At 37.7% G+C, this 15824-nt stretch overlaps 2 protein-coding genes across 2 annotated transcripts; one reads left to right on the forward strand and one right to left on the reverse strand.

The window, feature by feature from the left end:
• The first annotated feature begins 1626 nt into the window (after nucleotides 1-1626).
• Nucleotides 1627-9398, forward strand: LOC102702083 (F-box protein At1g78280). The gene is made up of 16 exons (XM_006651395.3): nucleotides 1627-1899; nucleotides 2596-2703; nucleotides 2861-2916; nucleotides 2990-3132; nucleotides 3248-3445; nucleotides 3515-3714; nucleotides 4353-4452; nucleotides 4538-5119; nucleotides 5205-5327; nucleotides 6158-6238; nucleotides 6320-6627; nucleotides 6712-6951; nucleotides 7381-7465; nucleotides 7548-7725; nucleotides 8316-8490; nucleotides 8950-9398. The coding sequence occupies exons 1-16, from the start codon at nucleotides 1763-1765 to the stop codon at nucleotides 9092-9094; spliced, it is 2859 nt and encodes a 952-aa protein (XP_006651458.2). The 5' UTR covers nucleotides 1627-1762; the 3' UTR covers nucleotides 9095-9398.
• A 1068-nt stretch (nucleotides 9399-10466) lies between these two features.
• LOC102709721 (40S ribosomal protein S6) lies at nucleotides 10467-12652 on the reverse strand. The gene is made up of 6 exons (XM_006650090.3): nucleotides 12603-12652; nucleotides 12451-12515; nucleotides 11687-11744; nucleotides 11502-11610; nucleotides 11135-11407; nucleotides 10467-10897 (listed from the first exon to the last, which is right to left on the reverse strand). Exons 1-6 carry the CDS (start codon nucleotides 12606-12608, stop codon nucleotides 10656-10658), a joined length of 753 nt encoding a protein of 250 aa, XP_006650153.1. The 5' UTR covers nucleotides 12609-12652; the 3' UTR covers nucleotides 10467-10655.
• Between the last annotated feature and the right edge of the window lie 3172 nt (nucleotides 12653-15824).

Below are 15824 nucleotides of genomic sequence, written 5' to 3' on the forward strand. Positions count from 1 at the left end.
TGCTACTCTAATCTAGTGGTCTACCGAAGTAAGCAAATGGTAGTCCCTAAATACATTTGCCATGAAAATGTTATATGTAACGATATTATACGGCAAAATTCTATATCTATATGATCATTATGCCTTGTTTGATTCGTTATGAATGCAAATTTTATAGCTATCACAATATTTGAATGTTGCTAATTTCAGTAGGTTATCTGCCTAAAAAAACTATTCCATCTCCATCCCAGCGGCATAGGGTGCCTCCTCCGCCGTCGACGCCGTCACCAATCGCACAAATCCACCACCGGCCCCCCCGTCTTCCGCATTGAAGCAGCTGCAGCTGATCCCCCAAAGAAGTTTTGAAGATTTCCAACTGCATGCAAACCGGCCATTGGAGACATCGTTCAAACGGAAGTTTTTGGCAGGTGCAGTTTCTTATATAAAATCTTTAGAAGGCAGAAGATCCAAACAGTACTAGGTTCGGTTTGGTTTAGATGACTAATTCATTAGTCTCTCCACTTTAGTCTCTTTTAGTCCCTAAAAACTCAAACAGGAAGTACTAAAAGAAAGTAAAATTATATTAGTCTATTAGTCCCTTTCATAGGTACTTATTGGGATTAAAATTTCCTTTCACACATGCTCCCTAACTAAAATTTCTATATATAATGCGCTTTTACTCTCTTTTAGTTTCTCTAACCAAACAGCATGGACTAATAATTTTAGTACAGTGACTAATTTTTAGTCCTAGGACTAAAATACCAAAACCACCTTAGGCTTTCTTTGTCTAGGTTTAAGGCTGATTGTTCTAAATTCCGACTTTTTTGTTTATATGATTTATAAATCGGTGGCTTTAATGTTGGTTTATATGATTTATAAGTAGGAGGCTTTAATGTTTCAAAACTAATGGTTATGTGATGGCTCTATACCAAATAAACTAAAAAAAAGCTACTCGAAACTATTCCGTCTGTTTTTTTTTAATTCACATCGTTGATTTTTGAATTTACGTTTGATCTTTCGCCTTATTCACAAAATTCATATAATTATTGATTGTTTTGTAATGATTTGATTTATTATTAAATTAACTTCAAATATGATTTATAATTTTGTATACTTGGATAATTTTAAATAATATGAATGATCATAAATCCAAAACTCAACGGCGTAAATTGAAAAACGAAGGGAGTAACTTTTAGGCTCAACAGCGTAAATCGAAAAACGAAGAGAGTAACTTTTAGGCTAACCGTGCAAGAGTGGCTTTGACTTTTTAAAAAACAATTTAAAGGCTACTTGTTTATTTAGGCTTATATTTTTATTTTAAAAGTCAGCTTACAAGTCCAAATAAGCCCTATCTAAGAGACTTACGATTCTAAGCAGCAACCAATGAGAAATTGACTTCTCATAATATAGAAAGGCGAGATTTTCTAGCTAGCTTCTAGTTAATTTTTTGGTTTCACAACTTCATATTCTCGGAAGATAGCGTTGTAAATTATATAGATTTTGTAAGAAGTTGAAACTGCTAAAAACTTCTCTAAACAGTATCTTAGTTTCTGAATATAGAATTAAAAAAACAAAAAAAATCAGTTTTTTCAGATTATAAAACAACTACCTTCCCAAGATCTTAAACTCCCCGATGATTTTCATCCACTGCTTGGGCAAATTTTTCACGAAACCAGAACAGTCAACTCACCTATAAAAATTCCCCAGTGGCACGCGCTCTTCGGTCGGATTCCCACCGATCTGAAATCCCCTCCCGCCCCACCAGCTGCGCAACCCGCCGGCGATGGGAGAAGCCGCGGCGGGGAACGGCCGGAGGGATCCGGCGCTCGGCGCCCTCGCGGTGCTCCCCGACGACCTGCTCTGCGCCGTCGTCGACCTCCTCCCGCCCACCGACATCGGCCGCCTCGCCTGCGTCAGCAGGTTCAGCTCCCCCCCACCCCTTGGATTTTCTCTCTGCCGGTTTTCGTTTGTATGCATCTGCGAACTGCTCCTGGTTGTTGGAAATGTCGAGGTTATGATGGTTAGATTGTGAGTAATTAGCGTCATGATTGCTTTGTGGACTGGCAAATTATATCGTGAGTTTTGTTTGATCGTCGTCAGTTTATTTAATACTCCATACAGCACTATTATTATATATGATATGCTTGTTATATAGTGCTTTGGGGAATATATATATATAGTGCATTCCATAAAATGATAAAAATTACTATATATGGTGGAAAATGAGCCTAATTGCACTAATGGTAGTTAACCAGTTGAACCGATTCAAGAACTAAAGCCACGCTACTTCATACTAATAATCTGTCCTATTTTACAATATGATGTATATATGATATGCTTGTTAGGGGACAAGCAGATAGGAAATCATTACCGTATGGTCAGTTTGTTTTGGTTTTCTTCTTGGGAGCATTTCATGTGTAATGGGCACATGATTATTCTGATTAGGGCAGTGGTATTGATGTGATTGATTAATGGAGGTAAGCAAATAAATACTACACTATTAACTTCTTCCTTGGCCTTGATATGAAACTTTGCTTTCTTATAACAGTTGTGCCTAGTGGCTCTACCTTACTATGTAGTAGGATGTGACCTGGCATTTTTTTAACTTCTTGACAGTGTCATGTACATACTTTGCAATGAGGAGCCTCTCTGGATGAGCAAGTGTCTTTCTGTTGGGGGTCTTCTTGTGTATAGAGGTTCTTGGAAGAAAACGGCATTTTCTAGGTATGTGGCAATTCTATCTTGTCGTGTCCCTTTTAGTGCAGAAATATGTTGCTGTGTCTGTTACATTCTACTGTAGTATTCTCAGTATCTTAGAAATCATTCGCATAGAACTATTATGATCACTAAAAAGGTTACACACTGATTGCTTCACTTTCAGACTTAATCTTTGTTCAGAAAATGATGAGATTTGTCAGAAGCCTCGCCACTTTGATGGTAATATCTGTATCCTTTATGCTTGCTCACTCTTCTTATATAATCTCCTCCTTATACACTTAATTTCCTTCAGGGTTCAATTCCTTGCACTTGTACAGGAGATGGTACAGGTGTTTTACTAATTTGAGTACCTTCTCCTTTGACAATGGACATGTGGAAAGGAAAGATGACCTCTCTCTGGATCAATTTCGCTCCCAGTATGATAGAAAATGTCCAGTAAGAACTGATTTAATCTTTTGTTTACTTCATACTGAACAGTGTGGAATTTGTACATTCTTCTCATTATTGCGTTTGTTTCCTGAAAGCACATTATTTGTGTTGGCACTGCTAGGTTTTGCTTACTAAGCTGGCTGAAACCTGGCCAGCAAGGACTAAATGGACAGTGCAGCAACTGGCACATGATTATGGTGAAGTTCCCTTTAGAATATCTCAGAGGAGCCCTAAAAAGATAAAAATGAAACTACAAGATTATGTTTCTTACATGCAACTCCAGCATGATGAAGACCCGCTTTACATATTTGATGATAAGGTGATCATAACTTACTTTGCTTGTTGTGGAAACTTCAAAAATAGAATCTGAATTGACATATCATTACAGTTTGGAGAATCAGCACCTGCATTATTGGAAGATTACAATGTCCCTCATCTATTCCAAGAAGATTTCTTTGATATCATGGATTATGACCAACGACCAGCTTACAGATGGCTTATTATTGGACCAGAGAGATCGGGTGCTTCTTGGCATGTTGATCCAGGATTGACCAGTGCCTGGAATACTCTTCTTTGTGGCCGAAAAAGGTTGGCGTCATTTTATTTAATATAGGATTATAGGTGTTACCTGATGGTGCTCCTGAGTCATTCACATGTAGTTATAACACTTAACTATTTTAAATTTTCCAAAATTACTTTGGCAAAATTTGCACCTCCATATACTCACTATTGATGTTAATCATCAGTCCTGCAACTTTCTATTCTGGATGAAAGAATGTATATGTTGGATGCTCATTTGTGCTGGCTGTATGATGAGGCATGCAGTGCACCAAGCCCAATAGGATTTAGGGTTCAAGTCCTAGACTGGCATACTAATTTCAGGAGCACATTCAGTAGGAAAGTGTGCGCTCACACCTTTGGAGGCCTTCAGTGCCTTTGATAAAATCCAAAATGTGTAGGGGAAACAGGTGTGTGGTGTAAGTGCTGTGTGTTGAGTGTGTGCAGAGTTGGAGACAAGGGTGGGGCAACTAGGGCTTAATCCCGTTGAAATCTTGACAAATTACCATGTAAATTCTAGAAATGTTGAAGGGCACATTAACTCAACACTAGGCGTGATCAAATCTTGGTTCTGCCCCTGAGTGCTTGCATCGACCATGCTCGCTCTCAAAAAATGTCAGAAAATTTAAATGAGTAGTCCACTAATAGCGTCCCATCTTATTTCATAGGTGGGCACTTTACCCTCCTGGAAGAGTGCCAGGTGGTGTCACAGTACATGTCAGTGATGAAGATGGTGATGTTGATATTGATACTCCAACATCTTTGCAGGTGCTTTACTCACAACTGCTTTTGCTTTCCTTCAGACATCTCTTTGTTTCTCCATATCACTCGAATTAATTTGTTTGTCTTCCAGTGGTGGCTAGATATCTATCCAAATCTTGCTGAGCACGAGAAGCCACTGGAGTGCACACAATTACCAGGAGAGACCATATTTGTTCCTAGTGGGTGGTGGCATTGTGTTTTGAACCTTGAGATGACAGTTGCTGTGACACAAAACTTTGTCAATCAATCAAATTTTGAGCATGTATGTCTCGATATGGCACCTGGTTACTGTCACAAAGGAGTTTGCCGTGCTGGCTTACTTGCTGTTCCAGGCAAATCTATTAAAGATATTGAAAAGCGTCCTAGTATAATGAGTAGATGGAATCACTCTGATATGACCCGTAAGGAAAAAAGACTGAAAACTCCAGAGCCAGTAAGAACTTCACTTAATTCAAATCAGTGCTCTGCATTTGAGTTCTCAGATGTTCATGAAAGCTTGGGGGACCAAGTTTTCTCGTACGATGTGGACTTCATATCCCAATTCCTGGAGAAAGATAAGGATCACTATTCTTCTGTCTGGAGCCCTACTAATTCAATTGGGCAGAGAGAAGCAAGAGAATGGCTTCGTAGGCTATGGGTTCTTAAACCTGAACTGAGAGAACTAATATGGAAGGTGAGATTTGTCCTGACAATAATATAAAGTTTTATAGTCCTTGATTTTCTGTTTGTATGAAAATGGTGTGCGATTGTTCCTGCAGGGTGCATGTCTAGCAATTAATGCAGACAAGTGGTATTCATGCTTAGAGGAAATAACTGCATGCCATAGTTTGCCGCTACCTTGTGAAGATGAGAAGCTTCCTGTTGGCACAGGTAGCAACCCAGTAAGTGCAGTCTTATGGAAACATTTAAGTTTAAATTGTCCGTAAACCATTGTGGCTTGTTAAAATGGACACCTTGATGTTAGGGTCAGACTGGTATATATGTGCCGCCGCCAAGGGATGTCAACGTATTCAGTTGCATTATCGGATAAGAAATAGTTATCGTAGCATAAGTATGTTAGCAGTTTGTTATCTCCTCATTAGTAGCAGATTTCAGTTCATTGTAAGTCTATTTAGGGGTCAGTTATCAGGGAGTAAGGCAAGCAAGATTGTCCAATCTCCATCTCACCTTTTTTCTCTGATTTCTCATCCCCTGCTTCCTTTCTTCCTCTGTCGCCATGGACAGGGGGTCGAGTCTGCTAGGGCCTCGCCCTCCTGTACGCCACTCATACTACCTACGGTCACTTGTCAGTGCCCGTAACACTTGAAGTTCAAACAAAGCACTGAGAATATTTATAGTAGCATATTGGTTATAAAGCCCATTTCTTATGGATATCACAACAGTAAGGAATTTAAAATTTCATGTTGCATTTTATTTGTTGTTATTATTATTTCTTTTTGGGTGGAGGGAGGGATCGAAGGGAAAAAAAAAAAGCCTAGCTAATGTTGAGAAGGCCAAGGAAAGAAACATGAGTTCATTGGCCAAGTATACAACCACGGTGCCTGACTACACAGACTACAACTTTATGCACTCTGTGCTTCAGTTTAGTGGGGCTAACTTCAGTAGATTTGTCTGCAAATACTCTTTATGGTGCCATGACAAGTTGTTCATAAATTTGCTCGCCAGTTGGGTGACAACGTAATATATTTAACCTATACTGAAAACTTTTCAGGTCTTCATTGTTTCTAACAATGTTATTAAAATTTATGCTGAAGGAGGCTTGGGTTATTCTATACATGGTTTGGGCACAGAGGTATTGTGTTTGGTTCTACAACTTAGGAACTTCGTTGGATTGGAGGTCTCACTTCTGATAATGATCTTTTTCTGGCTGCAGCTTGAGTTCTATGATCTTCTGAGGAAACTTGGCTCACCTTTGATCAACCACGTCCCTGAGATCATTGCAAGTGGCTTTCTTGTGTATGAGGATGGTGTCTACAGGACAGTCCCATGGGATGGAAAAGGAATACCAGATGTTCTGGCTAAATACTACCCTTTGGAGGTTCCTTGCGCAACTGGCTCTTTTCCTCTTGGGTTATGGAGCAAGCAACTGTTTGGATTGAGTAATTCAACTGATGTTCCAGATAAACCAATTTGGCCTTACATGGTTACCAGAAAATGCAAAGGGGATATTTTTGCTCGCGTGTAAGTCTTTGTTTACTTAAGAGAAGTGTGATTCTTCTAATTTATTTTAGAAATATGAACTTAACTTGTTTTTCCATTTTTCAGACGTGACACATTGTCCAAGACTGATGTTTTGAATGTTGCATCATCCTTGGGAGTTCAAATGCGAAATATTCATCAATTACCCCTTCCACACGTGGAACATGTATGCAAATCTGGGAACGGCGATATCAAAGGAAAGGAAAATTCAATTATTAATGTTGCATATGTTCCACCTGAATGGAAACAAGTAGTTTCTACTCTCAACAAAAGAAGGAAAAACATAAAGAAGCATCTAAGTAACTGGTAAGTGGAAATCTTTTGAAGCTGGTTTGTCAGCATAGGTTTTCAGTCACTAAAAACATGATATTTTCTTTGCTCTGTTTTTTATTTGTCAAGAAAGTTATTTTTTCATTATTTGACAGAAAGTACATCCTCCAAAATAAGTTGCATCTGATGTGAATACGAAGAGTATTTTTGAAATATATAAAGGTTCACTACAGGTTATGTTAGATTGTTTCCTTGGAGTTCCGAAAACATTGCTTGAGGCTTGTCCAGAACTAGTAGTCGAGTTACTATGCATTTCACTCTTCTCCTTATTTAACATAAGCAAAATCTAAGTTGCAATGACTATGCATTTATTTGGGAGTGACTTACTATATCCTCACATGCAAACAGCCAATCACAATATGATATTGATATTAGCACCGTAACATTATTTACTTATCTATGTAGGGGTAGTTTCATTCCACAAGTTCTAATTGAAAAAGCTGAAGAATATCTCCCTGGTGATATGAGTGTTTTAATCAAGTTTGCTAAGGTAATGTACTAATGTGTTTTAGATTAGTTATATGTATCCGCTATCAAACTTTGACATCAACGTTCTCTCATTGAATAATTAGGATGGTGATGGTGACTCAGTCTATGTGGAACCTTCTTGGATACATTCAGATATAATGGATGATAACATTCTCATTGAGGGGACCACAGAACCAGGAACTTCCGCTGATTGCATTACTGATGAAGATCTGAATAAAATGGATGCAATCCATATCATTGATTTCAGTGATCTGTCCATTGGTGAGCATCCAGCTAACATTTTTTTGGAAAGAAACAGATTGATTGTGCGGTTTTTTGTACGTCTTCATTAAAAATTATGTGATTGTTCATCAATGATTGATGAAATTGAAGATAGGATAATCATGCAAGATTGCATGAACCGAGTTGCCTATTTCGGTTGCTCATTCATTTCCAGTGTTTGAAAATGCAATCACTGACCGATTATTACTCCTTAACTATTTCACCGATTATCACGATAACCGACTGGTTATTGATAAAAACCAGTGAAATTCAGATAAATTTTATCAAATATTTGAATTTTTGTTTAGAATTTTTTGAACGTGGCTGACTTTACCATTGTGGACCACCTCAACCGAGTGGTTATCATTGCATTTTGAAACCCTGCTGATTTCCTTCTGGAACAACAAGATCTAATTGTACAACCTTAGGTGATATATGAACGTGGGGGGTTTATTTGTGATCTTTTGATTTTGGAGATTAGTACGAATTTCGTCAACACTCCACCCACACAAAACTGACCAAGCCTTTCAAATTTTAGTAAATTTTACATGAATTTGATCAGTTGTATTTATTGTTGATTGTTTTAACAGGGGATCCTCTATGTGACCTCATTCCGCTGCACTTGGATGTATTCCGTGGTGATATTGAACTTCTCAGGCACTTTTTACGAAGCTATCAGCTTCCTTTTCTGAGAGGAGAATCAAATAACGATATCTACAAGTCAATACAAAATTCGAAATTCAGCAAAGCATCATATCGTGCAATGTATGTATCTTTCTTTCTCAGAAATAAGAGTGAAGCTTGTCATTCTTGGTAACTGGAAACTGTAACTCTGGCAAAATCCATAAATTTCTTGGACTCTGTTATTTAGATGCCCATCAAATTCTAGGATAGAACCAGTATCAGTTATAAAGAGAAAATTAGAGCTTACAGGATCTAATGGCCATCTTAAAATTCAATCTGAATGCATCATGACCAACTTTGATTGAAAATTGAACTAATATTCCATGATCTCATAGCTCCGGTTAACTTGCCTTTGATAGAACTCATTGCTCATGCTTCTTCCTATGCAATAAATGGAAGCAGTGCCTGAACTCCACAACTCCTCTGCAAGTTGTGTATACTGAACAACGCACAAACACTTGCATGATTGCATCCTTGTTGATTCTCTTGGTTTGTCAGCTGAAGTTGAAGGATGGTACATTGAATCCACACTGTTTTCAGGTGTTACTGCATACTTCACGAAGACAACGTCCTGGGAGCCATATTTAGCCTGTGGAAGGAGCTGGGGACTGCGACGTCATGGGAAGATGTGGAACACTTGGTTTGGGGAGAGCTGAATCAATACCAGCAATCATACGTTGCCTAGTCGAAATGAACTGACATACTTCACCAGTTCACCTTTTTCTGTAACCTGAAATTGGATCTGTAACCTGAAACTGCACGCCTGCAGTACACTGTTACACACCATCACAAGAGTGGATAATGTTACATAAACACATTCTTGATACGCAAATAACATTGCATCGAGAGAATCAATCAACTAGTCCATAGCTAAGGTTTCATTACACCATTACACACTATTGTATTATGTTACATTAATACAGGCTTGATCGAAAATCATCGAAAGAATGAAATAACTCCGGAGCCGGGTTGCTATGGCTTTACGTAAACTTTATTTTGTATGATCTACCGTGTTTACTTTCTGTCATATAAAAGGGTGATTTTTTGGGTTTTTCATCGAAAAAACCAAACAGTATATTTACAAAAAAAAATAATTTGTAAATAAAAATTATATATATTTGGTCATCTAAGAGCCAATTATGGAAAATAAACTTTAAAGCAAAGATTACCTTTAAATTTAAGGTTGAAAATTTAAATTTTGGTTTATAAGTAGAAGTGAAAAGTTGGGTTGAAAGCAAATAACATTATTTCGCATGATCTGCCGTGGGTCCCCATAGACAATTGCCCATTACCCTGTTTACTCTCAGTCCGATTACTCTTTTCTGTAAAATTCTTACGACTTACACTGTTTAAATTGTTAATTTCTGGTCTCGAAACAGGATTGCTACTGTGCCATATGAAGGATAAATGTACAAACAACTTTCATGAAGCGATTTATTTATTGGATTACAAAAATTTTGGGAGCTTAGCATGTTTGTAAGGACGGAGAATGTTGATATCCACGCTACTCTCTCCGTCTAAATATATAAGGAGATTCTCTTCGTCTAAATATATGTCTGATTTTACTAGTTGTCATTTTACTTAAAACTTTTTTCATCGTACTCCTAACTACCGTGTTGGTGCACCTTACATTGAAATTCACAAATTGCGTTTTGCTAGTTGGATTCACTACAATTTCCGGATGAAATTTAGCATAAACATAGCCCATTTGCCATTATCTTTACCTTATGAGAGGATACTCGATCAGAAATTCATCAATAATGAAGGATTCAGAGATGTAGGAAAGAAAGAGCTTAAGATACATGCTTCCAAGAATTACTGTCGCAATCAAGAGGTCAGATACTGATAAGAGTTCGAAATGCGCTGGGAACAAAAAATGAATTACGATCGATGCCATAAACTTCAATCAAATGAGCAATTGGGGTTATATATAACAGAAACATAGGACGGAATCAAATCACATTGCCAGCTGGGGCTGAAAATAACAGTACTTGTGAAACGCATACCATGTCTACAAACTACTATGAAAAAAAACAGTATGAGATATCACTCGACTTAAACGGCAAAAACATCAAGTAAATAGGTGGCACAAGTTATATCAGAATACATAGCAATTGCAAGTGCTCAAAAATTGTGACAAAGCATCATCTTGTCCACAGAAAACTGCACCAAAATACCGAAGAAGTCTATCCATCACAACGACAAACAGTTCCTCATCTATAATTTTTTAAGGTCTTATAGGGGTCTTATGCAGTGGTGGCAGCAGCAGCCTTGGCAACGGAAAGCTTAGACCTCCTCTTGGCCAAGCTCTCACTCCGGCGCTCCCTCTGCTCCTTGAGCCTCTGGGCAAGCAGCTTCTGGTATTCAGCAGCCTCAGACTTCTTCTTGGCGATTCTTTGCTTCTTCTGGGCAATTCTCGCCCTCTTCCTCTGGAGAGTCAGGGGAGTGACAAGCCTCTGGATCTTAGGAGCCTTGCTCACCTTCTTGCCTGCAGGACAAAAACAGTAATTAGTGACAGTGGAGTTGAACAGAGCAAGATATTTTCACAGCAGCTCCAAACTAACTATTAAATTGATGACATATTCATAGGCTATTTCAAGACACTACAGTTCTTTTATTAATTCCCAAGGAATCCTCTTAGCACCAGAGGTGCACAATATAGTCCAGAAAAAACATAGAATAGCAAAACTACTCAAGTTAAACACTCAATGTTAGGAATGCTCACCATTCTTGGTAGTGAAGGTTCTGCGGTAAGTGTTGACATATTTGCGGACATCATCATCCTTGGAAAGGTTAAACAACTTCCTGATCTTAGATGCCCTCTTGGGTCCCCTCATCCTGGGCTTCTCAGTGTCAGTCAAACCAGGAAGGTCGTTATCACCCTTCTTTACAATCACCAAGTTGATGACAGAGAGATCTTGGCTGACAATGCAACCACGGACAGACTTTCTTCTGCGCTCACCGTCACGCCTGCCATATCCACGGAAGCAGGGGGTGCCTGTCAGTAATAAAAATGGAATGTTCATATTAGAACACCTGCACAAGCAAAGTAAAATAAAACACAATCACTGAAATGTAAGCTAGTCACGTACCCCTGTGGAGGAGAAGGCGGACACGTCCAGAAGTAAGCACACCCTGCTTCATGGGGAAACCTTGCTTGTCACAGCCTCCCATGATCTTGAATACATAGCCCTTGAATTCCTGTTCAAAAAGACAAATTTAGCATCTAATTCATCCAATGGAAAAGAATCATGGAGTTAATTGCCAAAGAAATCACCTCGCCAAGAGCATCACCATTGACTTCCTGGGAGATCCTCTTGTCAAAAAATGCTCGGCTACACAAATGATAGAAGTTCATTACAAATATTAAAAAACAAATGGAAACGGATAAATTAACATAATTCTTCCACGGTTCCGCCTATCAATATTAAAACAACACTTATTGTACAGCATGAAATGAAGGATACAAAGCTCCATGTTTCAGTATAACTGTATGAACTAACTAAACCAAAACTACATCCTGATTTAACTGATGAATGGATGTAATTGTAAGTATCCTAAGATCCACGAAACCTCAACTGATATTCCACCATAGATCAAAAAAATACAATTCCCTGAAGCTCGACTGGATATATATAATAATGAAAATTGAACACTTGACCAAGAGGCCCAACACAGCAGACAGATTCCATACCCACATTCCATTAAGCTTTCCGAAAACACTTGCAAACATATTTCCCTACAAGATTTCCTAAATCCGATTTTGTACCTACCAAGCATATTTCCCTCTTGAGATATCCGTAATACGATTTACAACCTACCAATTGTGTTTTTTTTTGGCTATCTTCACTCAATAAAGAGAAGATATTAACCTACCGCGCTTCGGTCCGCCTCAAAGAGCATAAGAAATTTCATTCGTACTACGCAGTAGCTAACATCATGGATTGCGCCTAGCTAATGCTAGATTAATTAAAAGGGGTGCAAGGGATTTCCACGAATTTGAGGACAGATCAGCATCAAGAGAAGCGGGGGAGCACTCACAGCTTCTGGTCGTCATCGATCTCGAGCTTCTTCTGGCACCCGGTGGTCGGGTTGGCGATGTTGAACTGCGCAAAGATTCAAGCGCACACAGTCAGATCAAACCGCACCCACCTGACGGACAACCGCGCGTGAGGGAGGGGAGAGATGGGTACCTTCATGGCGGCGGCGGCGGCGCTGCGCGAGCTCGAGGCGGCGGCGGCGGCGCTAGGGCTAGGGTTCGCGGGGAAGAGAGTTGGCTGGGTGCGGAGAAGGGCGCTTATATAGTGGTCGTGTTGGGCTAGGGGTTCGTGAGCGGAGAGTTGATCTCAGCCGTTGGTGAGATTGGATTTGCGGGTGTTTGGGCTTTTGGATCTGCCCGCATGCCGTCGCTCCGTGATTTTTTCTTGGTTTCTGTTTTCCCAAAAAGAAAGGGTTAGGGCTTCTTTGAATTTATTACTATGGTTTTATTTATACTAGACATTTTAAATATGTTTAGATTCATCTATATATATATATATATATATCTAGATTCACTAGCACACAAATAAATCTAGATAAGACCAACAAATCTTATAGTGTGTAACGGGAAAATAATTAATCTAATGTTAGGAGGATTTTTTTCCAAAATGTTTTTCTTCTACAACACTTCATAAACGATGAAGCTAGTATCTATATCTACATCACCTATGTGAGCATACATAGGTACTGCATCCAAAACAATAAAAACGACATACGTTGAGATTAACGAAGTTGATATAGGTGTCTCGCTCTGGACGAGTATCACTGAAAGAATAATTTGTTGTACATGTGAGACTCATGGCACGACTAGGACTAGGACTTTCAACCCCCATGAATAGGTTTCACCGCAAGGAATATAACTGTTGAGTTTTGTTTCTTTAGCATTCTATACGTCTTGTTTGGGGTTGAAGATATCAAATTTGTTTGAATTGCATTCGAGTTACTTCCAGTGGGAAATTAACACTTAAGTTCAAACCTCATTTTATAATTTATACTCAATTTATAGTAAATACTTTCACTATTCAGAACCTATCCAAATTCACGTGTTGTTTCATTGGCGATCCATATAAATAAATTATGTTATAAATTAAGCATCTCTAAAATAATGCTAATATTATACCTCCCAGACCATGTATTAGGTTCATCCAAAAAAGTATTAGGCCTAAGATGGCATCGCTCCAAAAGAAGCTAAAAAACTAAAAGCGTTCTACTGGAACGAATATGTCAGACCAAAATCTAGATTTATGAGGTAGCTGATTTTAGTCATTCATAAATACTATAAAAAAATTTGAAAACCATGTTAAAGGTATGTTTTATGGTAGAATTTCTAAAATTCAATTTTGGAAATCAATTTTACTGGCATGCTCTTATACTCGCGTGGTATTCGTTTGGGGTGTTCCTATATTAAGCTATTCCGGTGCACTCGACACCGGATAGCTTGTCTATTCTTTTACCGTGTTAAGCTATATCAATTACGATATTATTCAATAATTAGCTTACTAGCATGTGCCGGACAAAAGGTAATTTTTAATGTGGGTTCACCACTTCATTCGCACATGCATGACATTCCAATTCTCTCTTTTATTTTTCGTTTATTTACCACTATAAAATTCTCTAGTGGTGAGGGCCACCTACTCTGCTATTCTCATTGCATTTTACAATTTACCCCCTTAACTTCGTAATATTAAAAATCAATCAAATCTAGATGGATATCACATATAATCAAATTGATATGGGTATTTTCTATATAAAAAAAGATGGTCACATATTTCATGAAAAATATTTTTCTATTTATTGTTGAAATAACATAATATGTTTTTATCATTTGCAAAGCACAGATATTCAGCTAGTATTTCTAAAATACCTCGTTCCGGAGGAGCCCTTAGAGTTTAAAGAACTCATATTTACACAAAAGCAACCAGTAACATGATTAAAAAATGTATGGTTTTTGCGCACAGCCAAACTATGTGGTTTCTAAAATTCAAACGAAATTAATGTGTTTGTGTATAATAACTCGGAAATGAGTGTGTTAGGGTGATATCATTAATATATGGTTGTATTAATTTCATTTCAATATCTTATATCTGGGTTACGGCGGTATGATTTCACTCATTAATATTCAAATTAAGGTTCCCATAATTATGTGTTCTACATAGGAATTTAATGAGGCAGCAACTTTATACCGATCTTCTTCATCTCTTCGAGAATGTTTTGATGAGACATGCTCGTGCATGTATACACGTGGTGTACGTTTGTATTGGTGTACTCCCTCTGTTTTTCTTTAATTTAACGCCGCTGAATTTTGGTTTTGCGTTTGATAATTTGTCTTATTTAAAAATATATAATTACTAATTGTTTTGTTATGATTTGATTTATTTCTAGACAAACTTTAAAAATAACTTATAACTTTACATATTTAAAAGAATGAATAAAATGAACAGTTAAAGTAGAATAAAAAAGTTAACTGTGTTAAATTAAAAAACATGAGAAGTATACGTGTGTACATCTGTTATGTAGTAAAACAGCAAATGTGCGAGACCAGCTCTCTATCCATGACTCAATTTACTCCAAAATATATGTTTTTTTAAAAAAAATAAGAATGATAGTCGCATCGAAACTAATTAAGCCTGTCCACGGTTGTGTTTGTTTGCACTGCTGCCGTGTAGAGCTTAGTTTTTACACGTACACTTTTCGGACTGCTAAACCGCGTGTGTTTTATGAAAAAAATATATAAAAAGCTCATCATCTCACGTTTTTAGATTAGATTTTTAAAATTATAATAATTAATTTATCATTTATACTATTAAATAGCTATCATATAATCAGACAATCTTTTATTACCAAAAGAACATAGTATAAGAATAGGTCGACCTAGCTAAAAAAGAACATGGTATAAATTGCTAGCCCAAAAACATAGTACAAGCCTACATGTCTGTCTTGTCTAGAGTCCTACTCGATTCCTACTCATCTCCTTCGACAAGAGAGCAAACTATAGGTATAAATACTATATCTCCGGGAGAGGAGGATAATCCGATAGACCCCGCGAGGCAATTAGATCCAAGAAACCTTGGGCGATGAATAGATTTCTAAAGGACAATTAGAAGCCAGATAAGAAAATTATATTAAATCAACATTAAAGAAGCTTGACTATGTCCAGTCAGCGACAAAAATATTATGTTACCAGAGCAATATAGTTGCAAACTAGACTAGGACACACGTAACTCCGACCAACTCCGACCAACAGGAGTAGGGATGTTAAATAGTCTAAACTTGTATAAATATCTATCATTCCTCCTCATAAAACAACTACCTCGTTTATGTTATCGAATGTCATAGTCGGATATTTATTTAATGACACACTACTTCCTCTAAACCTA

This window comes from Oryza brachyantha, chromosome 3 (genome assembly GCF_000231095.2).
Source record: "Oryza brachyantha chromosome 3, ObraRS2, whole genome shotgun sequence".
Taxonomy (NCBI): Eukaryota; Viridiplantae; Streptophyta; class Magnoliopsida; order Poales; family Poaceae; genus Oryza; species Oryza brachyantha.